The sequence below is a fragment of the Delphinapterus leucas genome, chromosome 20 (genome assembly GCF_059928025.1).
Source record: "Delphinapterus leucas isolate spDelLeu-1000000601 "Yukka" chromosome 20, BTC_Dleu_Yukka2, whole genome shotgun sequence".
In the NCBI taxonomy this organism is placed as follows: Eukaryota; Metazoa; Chordata; class Mammalia; order Artiodactyla; family Monodontidae; genus Delphinapterus; species Delphinapterus leucas.
The window spans coordinates 17204297-17231278 of record NC_143148.1 but is presented as its reverse complement, the minus strand read 5'-3'; the positions used below and the strand labels follow the sequence as shown (position 1 = coordinate 17231278).

General features: G+C 36.9%; 1 protein-coding gene across 11 annotated transcripts in view; it reads left to right on the top strand.

The window, feature by feature from the left end:
* LSM14A (LSM14A mRNA processing body assembly factor) overlaps nt 1–26982 on the top strand; it is a 70034-nt gene that overhangs the window by 17977 nt on the left and 25075 nt on the right. For 9 of the 11 annotated variants that reach the window (XR_016390945.1, XM_022585806.2, XM_022585808.2 and 6 more), the window contains exons 2-6: nt 7325–7488; nt 10165–10294; nt 20441–20563; nt 25631–25810; nt 26092–26157. Coding sequence is in view for 10 of the 11 variants with exons in the window: in XM_022585806.2 (XP_022441514.1) it covers nt 7325–7488; nt 10165–10294; nt 20441–20563; nt 25631–25810; nt 26092–26157 (663 nt within the window). In the remaining variant the exon portion in view is untranslated. The remainder of the gene's footprint in view (nt 1–7324; nt 7489–10164; nt 10295–20440; nt 20564–25630; nt 25811–26091; nt 26158–26982) is intronic. The other 2 variants (XM_089902940.1, XM_022585810.2) reach the window with 1 other exon arrangement.

The window sequence follows — 26982 nt, the reverse complement described above, 5'->3', positions numbered from 1 at the left end:
ATATAAATTTGAGAGTTAGCTTTTCCATTTCTGGGGGAAGGGGGAAGGCCATTGTAATTTTGATAGAGACTGCACTGAATCTGTAGATCACTTTGGGGAGCATTGTAATCTTAAGTCTTCCAATCCATGAACCTGCGATGACTTTCCATTTATTTAGGTCTTCAGTTTCTTTCAGCAACATTTTGTAATTGTTAGTGTACAAGTTTTTTACCTCCTTGGTTAAATTTATTCTTAGATATTTTATTCCTTTGGATGCTGTTGTAAGTGGGCTTGTTTTCTTAGTTTCCTTTTTGGATTGGTCATTGTTGGTAGGTAGAAACACGGCTGATTTTTGTGCTGATGTTGTACCTGTAACTTTGCTGACTTCATTTATTAGCTCTAGTAGTTTTTTAAAAAATAGATTTTATGGACTTTTCTATATATGGAATCGTGTCATCTGCAAAAAGAGTTTTACTTCTTTCTTATTTGGATGCCTTTTATTTCTTTTTCTTGCCTAATTGTGCTGGCTAAGACTTCTAGTACGTTGTTGAATAGCAGTGGTGAAAGTGGACATCCTTGTCTTGTTTCTGTTCTTAGGGGAATGTTTTCTGTCTTTCACCATTGAATGTGATGTTAACTGTGGGTTTTTCATATATGCCCTTTATCATGTAAAGTAAGTTTTCTTCCTTTCCTAGTTTGCTAAGTATTTTTACCATGAAAGGGTGTTAAATTTAACAACCGCTTTTCCTGCATCTATTGCAGTAAACCTGTGGGGTTCCCCCCTACCTTGGTCTATTAATGTGGCATATTACATTGAATTTTTTTGTGTGTTAAACCACCCTTGCATTCTTAGAATAAAATTCCAGTTGGTCATGGTTTATAGTCCTTTTAATGTACTGTTGGATTCAGTCTGCCAGTATTTTGTTGAGGGTTTTTGTGTCTGTATTCATAAGAGATACTGGTCTGTAGTTTTCTTACAGTATCTTTGTCTGACCTTGGTGTCAGGGTAATGCTGGCCTAATAGAATGTGTTAGGAAGTGTTCCCTTTTCTTCTGTTTTTTTGGAGAGGTTTGAGTAGGATTGATGTTAAAATGTTTAGTAAAATTCACCAGTGAAACTGGACCTGGTTCTTTGGAGGTTTTTGATTACTGGTCCAGTCTCTTGTTGGACCTGTTAAAGATCTGTTGAGATTTTCTATTTCTTCTTGAGTCAGTTTTGGTAATTTGTATGTTTCTGGGAATTTTTCTTTTTTGTCTAGTTTATCTATTTTGTTGGCATACGTTGTCTGTAGTATTCTCCTGAGTCTTTTAATCTCTGTAAGGTTGGTAGTAATGTCCTTGCTTTCATCTGATTTTAGTTATTTACATCTGCTCATCTTTTTCTTTAGTCAGTCTGGTCTAGCTAAAGGTTTGTCTATTTTGTTGATCTTTTCAAAGAACCAATTTTTGGCTTTGATGATTCTGTTTTTCTGTTCTCTATGTTGTTCATCTCAGCCCTAATCCAGTATAATTTCCTTCCTTCCTTCTGCTGGATTTGGGTTTAGTTTGCTCTTTTTCTAGTTTCTTAATAAAGATCATTTGAGATTCTTTTAGTATAGCATTTATAAATTTCCTGCTTGAGTATGGCATTCTCTACATCCCCTGATTTTGGCAGGTGGTATTTTCTTTTCCAATTGTCTTCAGATCTTTCTTAATTTCCCTAGTGATTTCTTCTTTGACTTATTGGTTCTTTAAGAGTCAGTTTAATTTACACGTACTTGTGAATTTTCCAGTTACCCTTCTATTATTAATTTCTAGCTTCATTCCACTGTGGTCAGAGAATACTTCATAAAATTCAATCCTTTTCAATTTATTGAGAGTTGGTTTTGGCCTAAAATTTGGTCTGTCCTGAAAAATGTTCCATGTGCAATTTAGAATAATGTACATTCTGCTGTTGTTGAGGTGGGAAAGGATATGCTAACTCTTCTAAATGCCTTCACCAGCACTACTAGGGAAGCCACTTGTGCCCTGCCCTTGAGGGTTGAAACAATGGCCAGCCTCTGTGCTGGCCCCTCAGTGAATTTTCAGGCAGATCATGTCATACAACCCTAATTTTTTGGAGGACAGGATCCCTGTTGCCCACCTGGCATCAGCAAGCTGCACCAGAAACATGGGCCACTGTCCCCATAGCTGCCCTTGACAGAGATGGGAGATGATGAATGGTAATAGCCAGCCGCTCTGCAAAATGCCAAAATTCACCAAAGGTTACTGGCCTCTTTCTTCATTAGATGCTCCCTTGGATGCTACAGGCATTTGACTAGATTCCATAGTTCCACAAAGGTTAATTCAGACTGTTTGCCAGCCCAATAGTTGCTTGGGTGGAGGGACCAATTCCTGGATCTTCCTACTCTACCATCTTCCATGATGTCACTCACATATATATTTTTATTTTTGATAGTTGTAATCTTTTGAAAATAATAGTTTTATAATCAGCCTCATACATAGCATGTTTAATGTTATTGTATATTTACCTAATATACAATATATTATTGTATATCAAATATATTATTTGATGTAACAAATAATATAGCAGTCTATTTTGAAAAAAAGTGGACAGAGTTGTAGAACTCTAAGTAAGAAATTACATTTGATAAATAATGTTATATTTTGACCTCCTTCTTTAGGTACCTTTTCACCAGCACTTGCCCAGTAATTTCCAAACTGCTCTTTTTGATTTTATTTTCCAAGTCACAGAAGAAAATATACTGGAGGATAGTGGTTGCCAGGGGCTACGGGTAGGAGGAAATGATACACTGTGGTTCAATGGGTATAAAGTTTCAGTTAAGCAAGGTGGTAAAGTTGTAGAGCTCTGTTTATAATTAACAATACTGTGATGTACACTTAAAATTTTGTTAAGACGGTAGATTTCATGTTATGTATTCTTACCACAATTAAGAAAAATAGGGAATTCCCTGGCAGTCCAATGGTTAGTTAGGACTTGGCGCTTTCACTGCTGGGGCCCAGGTTCAATCCCTGGTCTGGGAACTAAGATCCTGCAAGCCAAGTGGTGTGGCCAAAAAAAAAGAAAAGAAGAAAAAGAAAATGAATGGAAATGATAGCATTAACAAAAATGCTGGTGAAGTATACCTAACAATGAAGTCGTCTGCCAGCTTGAAAGAAAAAAATGTAAGGTAGCCTGATGGAAGAAGGTATAAAAAAGAGTTGAATCTGCTGTTGGAGGCAATGAAAGAGTGCATCAGGATCAGGGAGAACCATGCAATAAACACTTATAAGACTGATTACATAGCCAAATTGAGCCAAGAGGAAACTTGGGGTGATTGAACATCATATACTGTTACTCTGTGGCTTTCTGTGTTTAGCTGCTGCCCCCTAAAGTGCAATAAATAAATAAAAATAACAGGTTAAAAAACTTAGGGATGAAACAATGTGATTTTTGACTGTACTGACATAATTCCCTTACTAACCAGTTGCACATGAGCTAATTCATGTATTGAAATGTTTTGTAGCAGAATAGTACTAGTAATTTTCTACCTTTTCTGTGTTTGTCCGGCCTTCTCTCTTTCTACTCACAATGTCCAGGTTTTAACCTTCACCACCTCTCATTTGTTCTGTTATCTTCCAGACATGTGTTCCCTTCTGATTGCTCTTCTAATTAACTTATTCTTTATAATGCTACAAGAACTGTCTGTTGAAAACATTAAATCTGATCAAATCGGTTTCCATCATTAGAGCCTGTTTCTCAAACTCTTAGTGTGTGCAAATCATTCTTCATGGTCTCTGTTTTCATACTTTTTCATTTTCCCTCTTTTGCTGTATGGTAGCTTTTTTTTTTAAGAGAACTTTTATTTTTATTTATTTATTTTTGGCTGCATTGATCTTTGTTGCTGCGCTGGCTTTCTCTAGTTGCAGTGAGCGGGGGCTACTCTTCATTGTGGCACGTGGGCTTCTCATAGCAGTGGATTCTCTTGTTGAGGAGCACGGACTCTAGGCATGCGGGCTGCAGTTGTTGTGGCACAAGGGCTCAGTAGTTGTGGCTTGCGGGCTCTAGAGCTCAGGCTCAGTAGTTGTGGCTCATGGGTTTAGTTGCTCCGCGGCATGTGGGATCTTCCTGGACCAGGGCTCGAACCCGTGTCCCCTGCATTGGCAGGCAGATTCTTAACCACTGCACCGCCAGGGAAGCCCGGTAACGGTTTTCTTCATACCATATTTTGGAAAGTATGCCTTTAGTTTTCAACTCTATTGTTGGTTACCTTTAGGACTGCGAATAACAAATTTTTAAGCCTACATATGTTAATTTATCAACTTCCCCCAAAATGTTATGAGGTGACTCCTACTATAAAAGATGAGTATTAATTTATGAATTTCCTTTTGTGTTTCCTCTGTTTCTTGTCATTTTCATCTCCCAATTTTTGTTAGAATACTGTGTGAAATAGGTACCATCCTAATTTTTGCAACACTTTGTAACTTTGTAGTCTTTTTCAGAACTATTAAATTTACATTCTATTCTAGCACCTTAGTAAATTGTCACGTATATTTATGTGCTTAAATGGATTTGTTGTCCATCTCTTATTTTTTGATGGCACTGTTTCTGTGAGTTCTTTATTTTGATGTAGCAAAGGATAAGTCTGTATGGCTTATAGTGCACTAATTTTTTTTTTTCCTGGAAGTACAATGAAACCTGATCAAATTTAGGTCTTTATGTCAGGATACTTGTTATATCTTTAGTTATATTTTCTCTTATTTGTTCTGTTGTCTTTCTCAGAGACTGTTCTGCTTATTGTTGATATGTTTTATTAGTTCTGCTGTTATATTTGCCTTGTCTATTTTTTCTTTCCTTAACTATGCTACCTTTTCTTTTCAGTATCATTTTGATCATAAGAGTTTTATTTTTCTTGAGAATGTAAAGCAGTTCTTTCTGAAATTTTCTTCTGTTTCCTGTGATAAATATTAATCCTGAATGGATTTTTCATCTTTCTTTTGACTACATGGGTATAGTTTGAATGGTTTTGTTATGCCTTAGAAAGCCTAGTAGAGCTTCTCTTTGGTTTTGTAAATAGATGGAAGACCTTTAACCCCACCCCACCTGCCTGCAGCTTCAGGATGAGCTAATCTGTTACTTTGGAGGTCTGGGACTTTATAAAGCATTGTATGCTGGCGATAGTGGTGGTGCTAAGTTTAGGAGTGAGATTGACCTATTTGTAATTTTATTAGTCTTGCTTTTTCTAATTCTTTTTGGCCTTCCTTTTGGTTAAAGGACAAGATGTAGGACCTTGTCACTTGCTCCCACCCTGATAAAGTATTGGTCGGCCACCAGAGGAAGGGATGCTTCAGCTAGGACGTCCTACATCTTTTCCTTTATCACATCTGTGTCCCCGTCCACCTGGTTGGAGGGTGCCTGGGAAAATTGCTCAGCATGCTACATGTGGATTCTGGAGTTGGTCTTCTGGTTTGTACTAACTTATTCAGTATCTGAATGATAGTTTTTAATAAAGCTTTATGGTATAGGTTTGAGGTATTTTCCTGGTTTAAGGATATTTTAACTTTTTAATTTTCTTTAGTTTTTAGGGAGGCATATTCTGCAAACCTACAACCATGCCATCATCTTTCCTGGAAGTCTCATAAGTACTAGAAAGAATTTTTAGGATTTAAAAAAAGGCATTATTTAAACTGAAATCTTTATTTTCTATCTAGCTGTGGATCAATTCTGCAGAAAAATGCATACATTCAAAACTTTGCACAATGTTAAGGTGTTTACTTCCTCTAGGACACTCTTTAAGTGAATAATATCTGATATTGAAAACTTTCTTATTTGGAGTTTCTGTAGGGATGTCAACATCAGAAGTCTCCTAAGATAGTGAACCTGAAACTTTAGTATTCATAAGAAACTCTTGAGGAATTGGTTTAAAATGCAGATTTCTATACCCTCTTCCCAGAAGATTTGAGTCAGTAGACTTGAGAATCTTTCTAGCTTACCCTGATGCAGGTGGTCCACAGTTCACCTTTGAGTAATGTTAAAATAATCAGATTTAATTATGAGATAGATATTTCAGGTAACTAGGGCATTTCAGGCTATCCCATGGAGCTGAATAGTTTGACAGCTGCTTTCCTTGGCTTCTAGAGGACGTACTATTCACCAAGATGGATATTCTTTCCATTTTCTTCTCTTAAACCCGAAGCTCAGTTTCCAAAACTTTGGGATTTTTGTAGATTGGGAAAATCTTCACATCTTCACTTACTACACACACACACACACACACACACACACACACGAAATGTCTTCACGTCTTCACTTACTACACACACACACACACGAAATGCTGCCAGTTTTTTATTTTGCTGAATGAGGGCATTAAAAATAAATAACAATGAAGGACATTTTTAACACCTCCTCTTATCACAACCACCAAAGATATAAGTAAATAAAAATGTAGGAAGAGCACAACCTCATAATACCGATAGTCTTGTTTGTTTTTTTAAAGATAACTTTTTTTTTTTTTGCTGTGTTGGGTCTTTGTCGCTGCGCGCGGGCTCCCTCTAGTTGCAGTGAGCGGGGTCTACTCTTCGTTGCCATGCGCGGCTTCTCATTGCGGTGGCTTCTCTTGTGGAGCACGGGCTCTAGGCACGCGGGCTTCAGTAGTTGTGGCTCACGGGCTGTAGAGCACAGGCTCGGTAGTTGTGGTGCACGGGCTTAGTTGCTGCGCAGCATGTGGGATCTTCCTGGACCAGGGCTCGAACCCGTGTCCCCTGCATTGGCAGGCAGATTCTTTTTTTTTTTAATATATAAATTTATTTATTTATTTGTTTTTGGCCGCATTAGGTCTTCATTGCTCTGCGCAGACTTTCTAGTTGCGGCGAGCGGGGGCTACTCTTTGTTGCGGTGCGCAGGCTTCTCGTTGCAGTGGCTTCTCTTGTGGAGCATGGGCTCTAGACGTGCAGGCTTCAGTAGTTGTGGCATGTGGGCTCAGTAGTTGTGACTCGCAGGCTCTAGAGCGCAGGCTCAGTAGTTATGGCGCACGGACTTAGTTGCTCTGCAGGATGTGGGATCTTCCCGGACCTGGGCTCAAACCCGTGTCCCTTGCATTGGCAGGCGGATTCTTAACCACTGCGCCACCAGGGAAGCCCCGCCGCCCCGCCAATAGTCTTTTAAATTGAACACATTTAGCTCTATGCAAAACCCACTGTTTTCCACTTAAGAAAAAGAATTTACTTAGCTACAAATTAATGAATACTTTCTTATGGATGGCATTTAAGAACTGCTCTTTAGTACTTGAAACAGTGCATTGTAAGAGGCACTACCTGAATACAGTGAGTAGACATGTATCTCATATCCTCTGTTTTCTCACCAGTTCGGTCCTTTGGTACAGAAGACAGACCAACAGATCGTCCAATACCGCCTCGAGATGAAGTCTTTGAATACATTATATTCCGTGGGAGTGATATTAAAGACCTCACTGTTTGTGAGCCACCAAAGCCACAATGTTCTTTGCCTCAGGACCCAGCTATCGTTCAGGTAACATAGTAAATTTGTCTTGGAGTTCAAGTAAATTTCATGCACATAACTAGCCTTGGATTTTGCCTCTCCTTGTTTTTTAAATTTTCTCCATTAAATGTTCATATAAGCTTATTACTGTTTTCTAGTTACCTGGATACCCAAAATAACTGGATAATGTTCTCACCCAGGTTTTTCTCTTTAGATAATAAGTTGGGACTAAATAGATTAAGAAATAGCTGAGGAATTAATTTTTATCATAAGATACTTTCTGATTTCAACAATGGTTAAAATAGCTAACATTTATTGAGATCTGACTTTATAAGAAGCACTATTCAAAGCACTGCACATATAATAGGGCAATCCTCACAGCACCCTCTCAGCTTGGTGCCAGAGTTATTCTCATTTTTATAATCCTCATTTTCATAAGTGAGGAAATTGAAGTAGACCCATAATTCGAACAGACCCAGGAATTCTGGCTCTAGAATCCAGGATCCATGCCACTATACTATTCACACGTGGATCATATTACAAACCAGGGTGGTGATGGCTACTCTTAGGTAAGATGACTAAGTTTAACGAAAAAAATGCTAAATCACATTATATATTATATGTTTGTTACATAGTATACATGCAATGCAAAAACATAAAAGGATTTTAACATGTACGGATACGTTGTTCAATTCCCAAATAAAGTATTAAAGACGACGATCCTAAGTATTCTCATTAAGAGAAGTTTTTTTTAAATCAGTTAATTTATTTATTTGTTTTTATTTTTGTCTGTGTTGGGTCTTCGTTGCTGTGTGCGGGCTTTCTCTAGTTGCGGCAAGTGGGGGCTACTCTTCGTTACGGTGCACGGGCTTCTCATTGTTGTGGCTTCTCTTGTTGCAGAGCACGGGCTGTAGGTGCACAGGCTTCAGCAGTTGTGGCGCATGAGCTTAGTTGCTCCATGGCATGTGGGATCTTCCCGGACCAGGGATTGAACCCATGTCCCCTGCATTGGCAGGCGGATTCTTAACGACTGTGCCACCAGGGAATCCTGAGGAATTATAAAATTTGTGTATTTTATTTAAAACAGAAACACATGATGTCTAAAAGATTGTAAATTATGAATTAAAGAAGATGTTCATTATAGTACCTGTTTATATGTTAATTGGAAGCACATAGAAGCTCTGAATTTTTACTAGAGCAGCAGAGGAAGCAGGTTAACATGAGTGTTTTTAGTTACTGGCATAGATGATTAAAAACTTTGTGGCCCCCATATGGTTTTCCTGCTGAATCCATTTTCTTCTCAAGTTTTTTTCTTGTCAAAAGTCTTTGGTCATTTGCAGTAAAATATGCTTGTTGGGTTTTTTTTAACTTCCTCTTTTTTATGCTGTGAGTGATAAAAATCTTAGGTTTTCACAAAACTGACTATTAAAATATATATTATCTTGCATAGAATGTGCCTTCCAGCTATTAAAAGGAAATACCTAATGAACTCTTCTAAAGAAAATATTAAGTACTATGTAAAATTAAAATGGGGGAAAAAAAGAGAAAGTACCTTTTAACATTTACTTACTATTTTTCTGAGTATAAGATAAGCTTTTTAAGAAATAATAAATTTGGTTCTTGCAACATAAACTGGAGAAATTCTCTACTCTTACCTATCCCCTGCTTTTTAAGTCTTACTTTTGAGGAATTAAGTCTGAAAGAATCCTGAGAAAGTGCGAACTTCTTAAATGGAGGGAGAGGAGACACATTCTCATAGAAATAGCTGCCTACACCAAAGAGCGATGTTATCGGACTCTCATATCTTTTGATAACTCTCCAGAGAACAACTTATTTAATCAGTCAGTTTTATGGAATGACAATAACCTAGAGAGCACAATTCAAAATGATTTTTAAAAACTTCTTCCAACCACTGTAAATTTTGGCTTTTGATCTTTTGATTCATTCGTTCAGTAGTATTTATTGAATACCTGCCATGTGTCTGATACTAGCAGCAAACATACAGACAGGGTTCTGCCATCAGTGAACTTGTATCCTGGTGGCTGTTAGTACACTTCATATTTATATTATCAACATTTTATGTTAAGATAAATTAATGTATATGTATATATATTAATATATTTATATATATGTATTTTAGGTTTAGTAAGAAGCTTTTTATAAAGTGCTCTTTAACATAATAATAACTGTATTTAAAAGTGTAAGTAGTAAGTGGTTTTGTACAGGATAGTTTGTTTCTGCATTTCTTTCCCATAAATTTAATAATATACCTCAAGTGATTGAAAATAAGAGTAAAATCAAAAGTGAGATGTCTTACTTATGTCACCACCAGACTGAAACTTAGTACTATAACGAAATTTGGTTGTTCTCATATTTTTTCTTTAAGCAAAGTTAGTTTACTTATTCGGGTAACTTTTCTTCGGTTCTTTCCTAAATCTGTTGTAAAACTGAACTCAGAGGAGGAGTTCATTGTAGAAAAAAGCATTTATAAATCACATTGCGTACAGTTGACACATGTATATAAATACTGCAATCAGGTTATTCAGCTGTTTTAACGTTAAATGCATGTTGCAAGTTGTTATAATTGCTTTTGTGTCTAGTAGTTGTAATTTAATAGTTTTCTTTAAAATGTAAATATCCGAATTTCTTTCCATTATGTACATATTGTTTAGAGCCTGGAAAATTAACCCATGATCTTTTCTTCAGTCTTCACTAGGCTCATCTACTTCTTCATTCCAGTCAGTGGGCTCCTATGGACCTTTCGGCAGGATGCCAACATACAGTCAATTCAGTCCAAGTTCATTAGTCGGGCAGCAGTTTGGGGCTGTTGGTGTTGGTATGTTGTGCTTTTTTCCTTTTTTTTCTTTCTTTTTTGTATATTTCCCTGTCTTTACCACAAAGATACATAAAACCACAAATTTTCAGGCATATTGTTTGGTGTTCCTTTTGTAGCCTATTATTTTAAAGACTTTATTTTAATGTCCTTAATGATTAGTGGTTCTATAAAGGCCATCTCTTAGAATGCTAACATTTAAAAAAATCTAGATATATCCAATTACCAAATTTTATTGACTGTTATTTTAAATTTACATAAGATATATCCATTTAAAATAAGCATTTTTTCCAACATTGTGGGTTTTCAAAAAGGGAAGTAGAGATAATGCCATTATTAGGGAGCAATATCAATATATAACACTATAAGGAGAAAATATAGGAGGACTAGGCTAATAACAGTCCTATTTATGATTGGAGGACAAAGGTTATCATGTACAAAGGCTAGGTATAATCAGATCAGATTTTTTTGTGTTTATTTTTATAATTGTGCATTTTAGCTCTTAAGTACACCTTCATTGAAATTTCCACAATAAAGAAGAGTTTTAAATCTCAAGCTCTAGCCCTTAATCTTTTTTAATTCCATTGAAATAATCACTTATCAGTTTATTTCACTGATCACAAATCCAGTTTCAGGTTTATCTTGAAACTCATTAGTATGTTAACAGGTTTTGTTAAAATTAATTCCTTTCTATGAATATTTTTTATATAGTTGTGACTTTCCAAGTATGTAAATGTTTTACTTATTCACAAAATAAAAAACAATGGGAAAAAAGTGAATCCAAAAATTGAATGAATACAAACAGAAACAACTATATCAGATAACATAACCACACAGAAATAAGAACTCAAGTAAATTTTTACACTCTTAGTAAGATATATTGTAGGAATAAATACAACTATTAAAAAAAACTTGACTTAGGGTTTATTATTGGTAGTGGTATTGGTGGTTTTAATTTTGAAACTATTTTGTATGTATTACAGGATAGGGCAAATGAGTAATATATTGATGTTGTTGAGAAATGGTATTCTTACCTTGGAGAAGGGAGATATAAATATGGAATGGGGAAAGGTAAAGAAGAATGCTGTGGTGGTGAATGTGAATTGGAGGTATGGGTGTGAACTCATTTTTTAAAAACTGGTTGTTTCCTGACTGTTCATAGAAAGGACCTGGAAGCAATGATACCCAGTAGCAAAGAACATGTATAAACCCAGTTCTTGCTTTCTAAATACCTCTCCTCCCTAAAAGGGATCTAGGTCCCTTTTAAAAAGAAGAGGAAAAAGAGGAAACAATGCTTTTAGAATAACACTAGCTAATAAATAGAAAGAGTGGTGGACATAGAAAATCACCATTTTGTAATCTCTAGTGAAATAATTAACAAGGATTATCAGTGGATGCTAAAATCATTGGGTGAATGGTGTTGGAACAGGATATTTAAACGATCTTAAAAGTATCATCCCACAGTTTACTTATTAATTCCAAAGGGAGAAAATGTGCCTTTATAATGGAGACATCTGATGGTCACCATCTTAATTAAGTCGTCAAGTTTGGCATTGCCATAATTAATGATTATATGTCTGCTGATGTGATGATATGGGGGAAGGGGGGTAAACAACTTCACTTCTGTGGTATTCTTGCTGAAAATGCAGGCTCTAATCATGAAGAAATTGAGATATATATTCAGAATGCCAGGCTCTTCAAAGGATTCAGTGTTGTAAAGAACAGAGGCAGCGGGACTGTTTATTTTTTAATTGCATTCGATCTTTATTTTATTTTATTTTAATTAATTTATTATTTATTTTTGGCTGTGATGGGTCTTTGTTGCTGTGCGTGGGCTTTCTTTAGTTGCGGCAAGCGGGGGCTACTCTTCCGTTTTGGTGCGCGGGCTTCTCATTGCGGTAGCTTCTCTTGTTGAGGAGCACGGGCTCTAGGCGAGTGGGCTTTAGAGCGCAGGCTCAGTAGTTGTGGCGCACGGGCTTAGTTGCTCCGCGGTATGTGGGATCTTCCCGGACCAGGGCCCGAACCCATATTCCCTGCGTTGGCAGGCGGATTCTTAACCTCTGCGCCACCAGTGAAGTCCTGGGACTGTTTTAGACTTGGGAAGACTGAAGAGACATAGCATCCAAATATAACATGTGATTGGATCACAAGTTTTAGGAGAAGTTGATAACAAAGAATGTTTTAGGACTACTGAGGAACTCTGAGTAAGGACTAAATGTTGGATGGTGTTATTGTTTATTTTCTTAGATGTGGTAATGGTATTGTGGTTAACCATATAAGAGAATGTCTGTTTTGGGGAGATGATTTTGAAGTATTTAAGGGTGAAGAGGCAAACTGATTGTAGTCTATATAGGAAAAAGAGAATTGTGTATATCACAACATGAAGAAATGGAATAGGCGTGGCAAGATGTTAGTAGTTGGTGAGCTAGATGGAGGAATATATTGATATTCAGTGTACTCCTCTTTCAATTTTGACACAGGTTTGACATTTTTCAAATTTATTTATTTTTGTTGGGGGGTGGGTTGTAACCCAGACATTCATCCCTAATCAAAATTTAAATATTTACTTACTTTCAGATTTATTGTTGGATTGGTGAAATAGGGTAGCTTTGGTCCACGTACCTTCTAATACTAGTCAAGTGAAGATCAATGTTGCTTATACATGTTAATCAAGATATACTCTACGTTAGTTATAACTGTTAGAATCCTATTCTGAGGATTCAGATAAGGGACAATTGCAAATTATATTATCCTTTTGAGACTCCTTTCACTAAGTTGAATAGTTAGCTAACATTTGGATTATTGTACTTACCTTCTACATTACTGTGAAGTTTGCATAACTTAATATGTATAAAACATTTGAACAGGGTCTAGCACAAAGTATCTACATAATAAATACTGCTTCTGCTATTCTTCACATCCTGCTCCTCTAATCAAAGTATTTTGTGGTGGTGAAATATATATTCCTTATAAATGCTTTTATCTAATTTTGATATTGGAGGTTGCTGGTTTAGTGTTCTTTGGGTGTCAAAAAGGTAGAAGGTTTGCTTGTGCTTTCCATGTGGGTAGACTTAATTTTTGCAGTGACAGATTTTTTTGTTTTGTTTTTTTGCGGTACGCGGGCCTCTCACTGTTGTGGCCTCTCCCGTTGCGGAGCACAGGCTCCGGACGTGCGGGCTCAGCGGCCATGGCTCACAGGCCCAGGCGCTCCGCGGCATGTGGGATCTTCCTGGACCGGGGCACGAACCCGTGTCCCCTGCATCAGCAGGCGGACTCTCAACCACTGCGCCACCAGGGAAGCCCTGACAGATTATTTTTGATTGTTTGATTTTCATACTGGCAGAACAATTTTTGGAGTCGCTAATTAGAGAACTATATATAGTATTTAGAAGAAGTAAAACGAGGAGGAGGAAAACTGTAGCATTGATTAAGGTGGCAGATGTATTTTAGAAACGGAATTAACTCAGATATAATTTGTGTTGGTAAAATTAAGCCAGATTTTAATTTAAGCCTCTTGTTTTCATTTTCTGTGCCTAATATTCTGATGTAAAGAGAAAGTTTAAATAAATCAAGATTACACTATTGCTGTTTGGGGGGAATTTTTTCTATTTTAATTTTCATAGTTTTATTTGCAATTTATATCATGAAGGGTTAATATCCTGAATATCTAAAGAGCTTCTAAAAATTAAGCTCTACAATCCAACAGAAAAATTTGTAAAGATTAGAAACTGACTTTGCCTTTTTCAGAAAAAAATAAATACAAATGGCGCCTAAACATGGAAAGATGCTTAAGTCTTGCTCATGATAAGAGATATACAACTTAAGTCATCACCAAGACACCATTTCTCACTATCAATTTGACAAAAACACAAAAGTTTGAATATATTCTGTTTTGGCAAGATTGTGAAGAAAGAGATACTCTCATACTTTGTTTTTTTTAAGCAGATGCACAAATAATTTTTATGTACAAAGATTAGGTCATTACTGATGTTAATTAGGAAAAATTAATTATCTCACAATAAACTGAAGCATCAAAATAGCCGTGACATGCTAAGTCTCATACTACTCTTGTGGGCAAGATGGAGGCATATTGGCTGAACATGGGTTCAGCCAGTGGGTACATTTTAGCTGCTTAAATAACAGAACTGTATTGGACAGTGATTCTCTTAGGTCTCTAGTGTTTTGTACACGTTAATTTTTAATCACTGAGTTTAATGAATACTTAACATGCTTATGAACTTTAAAGTTAGCATAGGGACTTCCCTGGTTGTCTAGTGGTTAAGAATCTGCCTTCCAATGCAGGGGATACGGGTTCGATCCCTGGTCAGGGACCTAAGATCTCACATGCCGCAGGACAACTAAGCCCACACACTGCAACTACTGAGCACACGGGCCACAGCTAGAGAGCCCGCATGCCACAACTACAGAGCCCACATGCTCTGGAGCCCACGCGCTGCAACAAGGAGCCCACGCTGCAGCGGAGGATCCCACATGCTGCAACGAAGATCCCATGTGTTGCACCTGAGACCTGACACAGCCAAAAATAAAATAAATAAATAAAGTTAGCATAAACCAGGAGGGTGTTTCATGCATTAAGGATGACAGACAAAGGATTGTTAAAGATGTACTTGGGGGCAATTCCCTGGCAGTCCATTGGTCAGGACTCCCTGCCTCCACTGCAGAGGGCACAGGTTTGATCCCTGGTCAGGGAACTAAAATTCCTCATGCCACGTGGTACAGCCTAAATAAATAAATAAATATATCTACTTTGGTAATGTATAAAGGAATTAAACATTCCAGTTAAAAAGCAGAGATCATCAAACTGAATTTTTTTTAAAAAGACCCTGCTATGTGATGTTTATAAGAGATGAATTAAAAGAAAGTTAAAGAACAGAAAAAGGCATGACATACCATACAAACACTGATAACAAGAAAACTATGTTAGGAAAATTAACATCAGACAAAGCAGCTTAAAGATCAGGAGTACTGCCAAAGATAAAGAAGGATTCTTCATAACAGTACATCAGGAAGCTGTAACAATCCTAGATGTGTATGTAACTTTTATAAAATAGTACACCAACACCAGCAATTGCAGAAAGTAGATTCTTTTAAGTAAATATTGATCAATCAATGGGATAGATCAAATCCTGGTCCATAAAATGAGTTACATTAAATTCAGAAGGATTGAAATCATATGTGGTATCTTCTCAAACCACAAAGAAATTATATTTGGAATTAATAAAGATAACTTGAAAAATATACAAATAGTATATTTCTGTTTGCTCAATATAGAAATTGAGCAAACTTACAAAAATCACTAATGAAGAAGAAATCATAGGGGAAATAAGATATTTTTAAATATAATGATCATAAAGTACAGCATATCAAAATTTGTGAGTGGAGCTTAAGCATTGCTTAGGGGAAATTTCATACCTTTAAATACATATATAAGAAAACAAGAATTTTTTTTTTTTTTTTTTGCGGTACGCGGGCCTCTCACTGTTGTGGCCTCTCCCGTTGCGAGCACAGGCTCAGCGGCCATGGCTCACGGGCCCAGCCGCTCCGCGGCATGTGGGATCTTCCCGGACCGGGGCACAAACCCGTGTCCCCTGCATCGGCAGGTGGGCTCTCAACCACTGTACCACCAGGGAAGCCCCCAAAACAAGAATATTTTAAAATCAGTGCTCTAAGCTGCCAGCTTATTAAGAAGCTAAAAAAAGGAAAGAAAATTAGCCCAAAAGTACTAGAAGGAAGAAAAAATTTAAAGCAGAAATCAAGGAAATAGAAACAAGTCAAAAATATGTATATAATATCATCAAGCCAGGAGCTGGTTCTTGGAAAAATTTCATAAAATTAATGAGCCCCTAGCAAGACTAAACAAGGAAAAAAAGAAGACTCAAATAGGGCTTCCCTGGTGGTGCAGTGGTTGAGAATCTGCCTGCCAATGTAGGGGACACGGGTTCGAGCCCTGGTCTGGGAAGATCCCACATGCCACGGAGCAACTAGGCCCGTGAGCCACAACTGCTGAGCCTGCACGTTTGGAGCCTGTGCTCCGCAACAAGAGAGGCCCGCGCACCATGATGAAAAGTGGCCCCCGCTCGCCGCAACTAGAGAAAGTCCTGGCACAGAAACGAAGACCCAATACAGCCAAAAATAAATTAATTAATTTTAAAAAAATCAAAAAAAAAAAAAAAAAAAAAAAGAAAGTGTAGGCATCACTATAGATCCTAAAAGGATAATATGAAGATATTGTGAACAACTTTATGTCAACAGATTTGACAGATGAAATAGACAAGTTCCTTGAAAATACAACTTTCCTAAACCAACACAGGAGGAAGTACAGTCTCAGTATCACCCTGTTAAAGAAGTTGAAACTAATTTAAAATCTTCTGTAAAGAAAATTCTAGACTATTTGCTTTACTGATAAATTCTACCATTTAGGGAAGAAATAATTTTACCCATCTTACACAAACTCTTTGAGAGAATAAAAGAAGAACACTTCCTAACCAGATAACCAAGGCAAGCTGAGATACCAAAACCTAAATGGTATCTAAATGAAATCAATACAAGAAAATAAAATTACAGCTAATTTCCCTGAACATATATGTAAAAATCCTTAACATAGTATTAGCAGTGGAAGCCAGCAGTTCATAAAAAGGATGTTACATAATGACATCTCAGGAATGCAAAGATGTTTTAACGTTTGAAAATCATTAGTAATTTACCACATTAACAGAATAAAGGAGGAAAACTGCAATCCCAAGAGATACAGAACAGGCATTTGGTAAAATTCAAACCCCTTTATCAACAACTAAGGAATAGGAGGGAATTTCCTAATCTGATCAGTGAAATGAAAAGCTTACACACAGGGTTTCCCGGGTGGCACAGTGGTTAAGAATCCGCCTGCCAATGCAGGGGACACGGGTTCAAGCCCTGGCCCGGGAAGATCCCACATGCCGCGGAGCAACTAAGCCGGTGTACCACTAGTGAGCCTGAGCTCTAGAGCCCGCAAGCCACAACTACTGAGCCCACGTGCCACAACTGCTGAAGCCCGTGCGCCTAGAGCCCGTGCTCTGCAACAAGATAAGCCACGACAATGAGAAGTCTGCGCACCACAACAAACAGTAGCCCCCGCTCACCGCAACTAGAGAAAGCCTGCGCAGAGCAACGACGACCCAACAGAGCCAAAAATAAATAAATAAATAAATAAATTTATTTTTTAAAAAAAAAGCTTACACACATAATGGTGGGATAATGAATGCTTTTCCCTTGAGGTAAGGAATAAAGCGAAAGAATTGTCTTGTTTCATGTAGTGTTGTTCTAGAGGTCCTAGTCAGTCCAGTGAGGCAAGAAAAAAATAAATAAATAAAAGATTTAGAGATTGGAAAGGCAGAGCTAAAAATGTCATTATTTGAAGGTGACATGATTATGTATGTAGAAAATGCAAAGGAATATTCAAGCTACTGGAATGAATAAGTGAATTTAGCATAGTAAGGGAATACATGGTAAATATACAAAAATCAACTGTATTTTTGTATTCAGAACAGACAGTTTGGCAAACTGTGTGGCCTGTGGACCAAATCCCACCAGCCTCCTGTTTTACTGGAATACAGCCATACCCATTTATTTACATGTGGTCTGTGGCTACTTTTACACTACAAGGGCAGAGTTGTATAGTTATAACAGAGCATATGGCCTGAAAAACCTAGAATATTTTATTTACCATCTGGCTACTTGTAGATAAAGTTTGCTGATCTAGAACAAATTATTGGTAAATGAAATATAAAGTGCAACAAAGCTTACAATAGCACCAATAACATCAGATACCCGGGAATGAATGTAACAAAAGATAGTATTTGAAAGTCTCTATGTGGTTCTCAGTGGAGGGGAGTTCATTTTACCCCCCTCCCTCAGGGGACATTTGGTAATGCCTGGAGACATTTTTGTTTGTCACAACTGGGTGATACTACTAGCATCTAATGGGTAGAGGCCAGGGATGCTACTTAACATCCTACAATGCATGGGACAACCCCTCTCAACAAAAAATTATCTGGCCCAACACGTCTGTAGTGCTGAAGTTGAGAAAACTCTGCTCTACAATAAAAATCACAAAACACTGCTGAGAGAATTTAGAGATCTAAATAAATGGAGAGTTAATCCATGCTTATGGGTTAGAATATTCAATATTATTTTTATGATGACACTTTCCCCAGAATTGGTTTACAGGTTGAACACAATCCTGATCAAAATCCCATCACACTTTAAAACTAGAAATTGACATGCTGATTCTAATATTTGTATGGAAATACAAAATCTATAATAGCCAAACTACTCTTGAAGAAAGAGGAAGTTTGAGGTATACACCCAATTTCAAGATTCAGAACAGGGAATTATTGATATAAGAATACACAGATATACCAGGGTAAAGAATAGAGAGTACAGAAATAGACCTACTTAAATGCTGATTTAAGACAGAGATGCCAGTGCAGTTAAGTGGAGAAGGGGAAATCTTTTTTGTTTTGTTTTTTTGTGTGTGTGAATGATGATTATAAATTTCACTTTTATTTTCCTGTGGATAGAAGGGGAAATCTTTTTAACAAATGATCTTGCAGCAGCTAGATATCTATTTGGAAAAAATTAACAATGACCCCTGCCTCACACTCTACACGAAAAATAACTTGAGATAAATCAATAGCAGCAATGGCACGAGGGAGGTGGGTGTAGTATGACTGGGAAGTCAGGAAAGAGACGGAGGATGTAGAAGAGTTTGCTCATGGGGCTGGGTGGCGGTGGGGAAGCAGGCACAAGCAGTGGGAGGTTGAGTCAGAGCAGGATGGAGGTTGAATACACATCATCAGAGTGGTTTATGTCTTGGTCATTACCCAGAAATACTAGGGATAATGGGATAGATTCAGCATCCCACAGAATTATTGAGAGCAGTAGCCTCAACATTTCTGGGGATGCTGTGGGAGGCTATGTTAGGCCTCTCCTTAGCTGGCTGGGACTGCAGCCTGAATGGATTACACCTCTAAAGGAGTCCCATTCATTCTTATTGTCTGAGGTACTTTGCTGAGTTCTGATGCCCCGTTTTAAGAGAGATATGAACAACTAGAATTCATTAAATTAGGAGAAGTCAAAAGAGGCAAGGCTTAAAGAGCATGTGAAGGTGAGTAATTGTTGAAGGAACTAGAGTTGCTTAGCTTGGAAATTAGAAGATGTGAGGAACATGATCATAATCTTCAAGTAATTTAAAAGCAGGTAGTTAAACTTCTGTTGTGGAACAAAGAGGTGTAAATGAGTAATGAGAAAAGAGGTAGGCAGATAAGGGGGAGGACCTTATAAACTAAGGTAAATAGTTTGAACTTTTTTCTTGAGGGCAGTGGAAAGCCATCAGAGAGCCCTAAGCACTGTAGTGATGTGATTATTTTTCTGTTTCATAAAAGATTATTCTCAGTACCACTTTCATATTGGATTTAGAGGTGGGGGAAGAGGGGCTATTGAAACAGTTCCTGCTAGAGAAAACCTATGTAGATTAAATATTAAGAAGAGAGCACAGCATATGGAAAGTGATTGATCCATAAGTTCTGAAGAAATGTAGAAAAGAAGATTGACATAACCTAGTATAGCAAAGGTCCTTTCCTCATATTACCAGAACTTGTTGTGGTTGCTTTAGGCAGAATGCAGCCCACAATACTGTACTGAGGGGAGGCATTAAAATGGACTGGAGTCCATTGTCCACTGCCTTGGAAATGCTGGAAAAGCTCTTCATAGACCTGTCTGCTGATTTGGCTATTTGTGCAGATACTTGGTGTGAAGATAATTGAACCTTAATGTTGGTATTGAATGTACCATTTCTGCTACTTCTCTATCTGATGTACATCCTTGCTGTCCCATCTGTATAACTGTCCAGGAGAGTATTGCATATGTTAAAAAAATTGTTTGCATCCAAAGATGCTGGAGTATATATGGGCTTGCTTTTTATATATTGTCAAAAATTTCTCAAATTATTTTTTGATTCAGTTTCATTAATTTCCAGTATTATTAATTTACACAAGTGCTATAGGGAGGGACAATTATCATTAAAATGCTGTGTTACTTTATATAATTGAAAGGTTTAAAATTTTTGTCATTCAAAAAATTTTCTTAAAGCTGGAAGCTCCTTGACATCCTTTGGAACAGAAGCATCAAACAGCGGTGCCCTATCCCAAAGTAGTGCAGTTGGTTCTGCCTTTACACAGGATACAAGATCTCTAAAAACACAGTTATCTCAAGGTAAGCTGTTTTTTCCTTCAAAATTTTCCATTCTAAATTTCTATAGATAGTAGTCTTTCTCTGAATGTAAGAGCTTTTGCAGCTTGTAACTCACATGTATAATTTCTACTTAGTTCTTTAAAAAAAATTTTAAATTGTTGTTCAATAAGTACATTATTGAATGACTTCCACTGTTCAGACTTTTTATAATTCTTAGATCATAAAACTGAAATGGTGAACATTGTCTAAGTTTGACCTTTTTTTTTTTTACAAAGCAATTATATTACTTGTATATAATACTTAAATATTACTGGTCAATCTCAGACTCACCACTGAGGATGAACTATCCTTGATGAATTTGAAATAGTAGCTGAGGAAACAAACTATTCATTATGCTGTTGCATCTTTCCTAGCATCCTCATAGAATCTAGAGCAGTGGCTCTCAGTGTGGACCACTCACAATCAAATCATCTGATCTGGAATGCTTCTTAAAAATGTAGGTCCTGAGAACTGCTACATCAGAATCCCTGGAGCTTGGAGATCTGCATTTTAATAAGCTTAAAGGATCCTGTTTCATTTCTTTTTAATTCTGTTTTTCCACCAACCAGTCTCATAACCTTCAGTGGTCCCAGGATTCTTTATCTGCTGCTAAAGTGGGTGAAACTGGCCCATTGCTTTATATGGATGTTTACTTTTAAATAAAACAATGTAAAGTCATTTCAGAAAGATGCTATCATGATCAGGACAGTATTTTTTAAAGCACTTGAGGGTAAAATCAAGCCAATGCTAAACATAATCCTTTGTATCTCACTTTAGATATTTTGAAATAGTTGTAGTTACTTTTATTCATATTGATTTAAAAAAAACTTAATTTTTAATTTTTTAACATTCTAAAGATTTTTTGTAGGTAAATTAGAAATACACTAAGCGCACTGTATAGCACGGGAAGCTACATTCAATATCCTGTGATAAACCATAATGGAAAAGAATGTATATATATATATAAAATATATATGTGTATACATATATGTATAACTGAATCACTTTGCTGTACAGTAGAAATTAACACAACTTTGTAAATCAACTATACTTCAATAAATTTTTTAAAAAAGAAATACACTAAGCATAGGAAGAAAATAAAAATACCTATAATCTCACCACCCAGAAATAACAAATATTTACATCCAGACTTTCATCTAGGTTAACATAAGTGTATATTTGTGTGTGTTTGTTATTGGTTTGTTAATTTTTTTAAGATTTCCTTCTTAGAGAAGATATTTAATCTTTTTAAGCTTTAGTGTTCCATACTATAAAACAGGACTTTACTGATAAAACAACAGACTTATTGTAAGGGTTAAATTTTTTTGAAATGTATCAGTGTCCTTAACATAATGCCTGACACATAGAACGTGCTCAGTAGATGTTAGCTATCTTAATTAATAACCAACATTAACCTTAATATTGAAGCACCAGAAGGATTCTTATTAAAATCATAAGTAAGGATTCCCTTTCTCATTGCTAGTCAGCATTGTTCTGGAATTTTTAGCTATGTCAGGAATACATGAAAAAGAAATAAGAAGTATTAATATTAGAATAGCATTATTTGCCAATGCTGACTTCCTACTTGGAATTGAGAATTCACTGAAAAACTAGAACTAATATGAGACTTAAATTAGAGAGAGGTAAAATGTAGAGAATAAGTATAAAAATCAGTAGATGTCCTAGGGCTTACCCCATGGCTCAGTGGTTTAAGAATCCGCCTGCCAGTGCAGGGGACACGGGTTCGAGCCCTGGTCGAGGAAGATCCCACATGGCCGCAGAGCAGCAAAGCCCGTGAGCTACAACTACTGAGCCTGTGCTGTAGAGCCCGTGAGCCACAACTGCTGAGCCCGCATGCTACAACTATTGAAGCCCATGTGCCTAGAGCCCATGCTCAGCAGTAAGAGAAGCCACAACAATGAGAAGCCTGTGCACCACAGCGAAGAGTAGCCCTTGCTCACTGCAACTGGAGAAAGCCTTTGCACAGCAGTGAAGACCCAATGCAGCCAAAAATTAAATAAATTAAAAAAAAAATAGATATCCTAAAACCTAACCCACTGATTATTAATGGGGATAAAAGAAGATGTTCACAATGATGAGAAATAGAAATTATATGTAAAATACATAATAGGAAATATGGCCAGTCTCTATGATGAAAGATACAAAATATAATAGAGGGACATAAAAGAAGTTACATGTAATCAAAGAAAGATATCTTATTCCTAGATAAAAAGATTTAGTATTAGGAAGACTTTATTTCTCATAATAATTAAATTTACTGTACTTTCAATAAATCTACATGGAATAGTAAGAGAACCTAATAAAACAGATACACAGACTATCTTAAAAATAAGCATGCAAGTATACTTAGATATGTTTTAAGAATAAAAGTAATGAGGACTTCCCTGGTGGCGCAGTGGTTGAGAGTCCGCCTGCCGATGCAGGGGACACGGGTTCATGCCCTGGTCCAGGAAGATCCCACATGCCGTGGAGCGGCTAGGCCCGTGAGCCATGGCCACTGAGCCTGCACGTCTGGAGCCTGTGCTCCGCAACTGGAGAGGCCACAACAGTGAGAGGCCCACGTACCGCAAAAAAAAAAAAAAAAAAAAAAGTAATTAGATAGGGCTTACCTCCTTAATAAAGTATACATAAAATAAAGCAGTACAGGAATAAATTTAGAGATGAATAGAGCAAAAGTCAGAAATAGATCCAAGTATAAATAAGTAATTAGTATATGATAAAGATATTATTTTTAAATTAGTAGAGAAAGACTACTAAATGATCCGTCCAATAAATGATGTTGTGAACAGACAACTGCCTGATCACTTGGAAAAGTAACTCTAGAATCCTTCCCTCATACTTAAGGCTAAAATAAGTTTTGAATAGATTAAAATTTTTTTTTAATTTAATTACATATTTATTAGAAGAAAGAGGTATGTTTAAATAAAACAATGGGAGAGGCGGCCTGGGAATCTGCATTTTGATTTCACCAACTAAAATTTTTGAAGTTTATAAAATTTTAACACCTAGAATTTTCTTGTAACTGTAAGAATAAGAATGTGAAGATAACTCGAGGGGGTGTGTTTATTATAAAAGAGCTTTTGAGTTTATTCCTAATATGTCCAGTATCACCTGTATTTCCCTATTTATAACAAAATTGCCATCATGATGTAGTACCAGACTTTAATTACAAAGGTTTTCAAAATACAGGGACTTACCTGTGGCTAAGACTCCGTGCTCCCAATTCAGAGGGCCCAGGTTTGATCCCTGGTCAGGGAACTAGATCCCACATATTGCAACTAAAAGATCCCGCATACCATAACTAAGACCCAGTGCGGCCAAATAAATAAATATTAAAAAAAAAAAACACACAGCAGTGAGTTATTACTTACTGTGATTGCCCTATCACTTGCAGTTCTGTAATATTGTGAGTCACAGGATCTTAAAGAAAAGCCTTAGTGAAGTAAAGTTTTGTAAGTTTATAAGATCATTTAATGTACTATTATAAAATTACCTAAACAATAGGCTTTTCCAAAAACTTAACACTTGTTTGACAAATAAATCTGTTTATAAGGTGATAAGTGATTACAAAATGTTTTCTCTTAGACCAAAACTTGTATAAACCACTATGATTTCCCATTATAATCAGTGGGAAAATTACAGTGTTTCTATTAATGGCAGAGTAAACTTTGTCATTAATGCTGGAAATGGTGACACACATTTGTAATTGCATACTTTAGTTAACCATATATTTGGGGAGTATTACTAATAAACAGTCCCTGAAGCACCTGGTGCACAACAACCAATGTGCTGTCAGTACTCACCAGTTCCCCAGTTTGGAGCCTGTGCAGATAGCACAGGTGGGTAGTAACATTTGCAGCATATTTGGGAATATTTTTTTTTTACATAAAATGAGGACAATTTTTTAAAGCAAAACCTATTTTGGTGCAATATCATGGGATGTGAGAGCATCTTGAGCGGAGATTTATGGCAAACATTAGAGACAAAAAGCATGATGGGAGCGCCCAGTGTTACATTCTTCTGTTCATACTGTGACCAGGCTCTGACCTCATGGAAGAAAAAAATGGAATTTGTAAGTACAAAACCCATATTAAGCAAAAATTTGCCAAGTGATCATTCAAACAGCAAAGGGTGAGTATGGCTACTGTGTAATTATCTGAAGGGTTTATTTGTTGCTGGCCTTTTAGTATTGATGTTTAATTACCCAAGACTCTAAGGAATCGAAGAACTTCACCTGACTTTCTAGTTCTTTACTTCCTTTATAATAGAAATTTAATGCAGATAATACTTATAGATATAAGGGTATCACTTTAGACATATCTTCAGAAAGTACTAAAAAAGTTAGGACTTCCCTGGTGGCACAGTGGTTAAGAACCCGCCTGCCAAAGCAGGGGACACGGGTTCAATCCCTGGTCTGAGAAGATCCCACATGCTGCGGAGCAACTAAGCCCGTGCGCCACAACTACAGAGCCTGCGCTCTAGAGCCCGGAGCCACAACTACTGAAGCCTGCGCGCCTAGAGCCTGTGCTCCACAGCAAGAGAAGCCACTGCAATGAGAAGACCGTGCACCACAAGGAAGAGTAGCCCCTGCTGTCCGCAACTAGAGAAAGCCTGCACGCAGCAAGGAAGACCCAAAGCAGCCAAAAATAAATTTTAAAAGAAGTTAAAGCCTCTAGAAATAATGGCTAAAGTCTCAGTGTAATCTGGTGGTTGTGGTTATTGGGGAAAGCCTACATCTGACCTGCCTAAATTATCTTTGATAATATTCCTGGGGGATTTTGTACCAGAGTTTTTTTGTTTGTTTGTTTTGGGGTTTATTTTATTTTATTTTATTTATTTTTACTGATCAAGTGACCAGCCCACTAAAGATAAACAGTTTTAAACTCTGGTCTAATGAGTAGATGGATTCAGATTGTGCTGAGGATTTGAATTGGTAGAAGTAAAACTCTAGACCTATTTTTAGGATCTAGGTGATTTTGAAACCCCCAGAGGATAGTGATAGTTTCTTATCTTTTGGTTACGTTTCAGGTCGTTCAAGCCCTCAGTTAGACCCTTTGAGAAAAAGCCCAACCATGGAACAAGCAGTGCAGACAGCCTCGGCCCACTTACCTGCTCCGGCACCTGCTGGGAGAAGGAGCCCTGTATCATCAACCAGGCCTTTACCATCAACCAGCCAAAAAGCAATAGAGAATCAAGAGCACAGGCGAGGTAGAACTTTAGCTATTTACTATTTTTTAATTGACTGGTCGACATCTTCCATTCAACTTACTTTCATTAAAAACATTTACTCTATGTAAATGATCCTAGACAGTTTAAACTGAACTTGATAGAATGTTCAGTCTTTCAAATTTGACTCAAAGTAGTGATGGTGGTGGGGATATATAGATTTTTGGTTTTGTTCTGGGTTTGTTTGTTTTTCCATTTCTGACTTTCCAGAAGTTCTTGATTATGTGTCCTAAGTTAACTGTCACTTTCTGTGTGTTCTATAGCTGAAGTACACAAGGTTTCAAGACCAGAAAATGAGCAACTCAGAAATGATAGCAAGAGACAAATTGGTAAGTTGTTATTTGGATCTGAAAGCCTTATCCTATGCTTTTCAATAGAGGGAACATTTGAAATGTATGATGCATAATTACTATAAAGAAAGAATAGCAAGGGTTGGTGACTATAAAGGAGTAGCACAGGGGAGTTTCATTGTGGTAACAGACAGTTCTTTATCTTATGGTGGGGGTACTGTGGATCTGCATACGTAGCAGAATGTCATAGAACTGTACATAAAGACATATGAAAAAATGAGAACATCCAAAACTGTTGAAATCTGAATATGAGATCTATAGTATAGTTAATTATATTGTGCCAGTGTCCTGGTTTTTCCCGGTTTTTGATAATGTACAATAGATAATCAAGATGTAACTGTTGGAGGGGAAGCTGGGTGATAGGCACATAGGACCACTCTACTTTTATTTCAATTTTTTTTAACCTAATTATTTCAAAAGATTTTTTTTTTTTAATCACGTGTCTGGAATAAACCCTACTTGATGGTAGGCAGTTGTCTATTGATATATTCTTGAATGTTATCTGCAAGTAGGACTTGTATATTTATATTTACATTGTTTTATGGCTTTCTCTTTTGTACTGTCTTTTGTATTTTTTTATGTTTTTGTGTCAGTTTCATGTTAGCATTATAAAATTGTTTTCTATGCTTTTAAGAATGGAATTGGGAGTTCCCTGGTGGCCTAATGGTTAGGACTCAGTGCTTTCACTGCCATGGCCTGCGTTCAATTCCTGATCAGGGAACTAAAATCCTGCAAGCCGCGTGGCATGGCCAAAAGAAAAAAAAGAATGGAATTATCGGGAACTATATTCAATATCCTGTAATA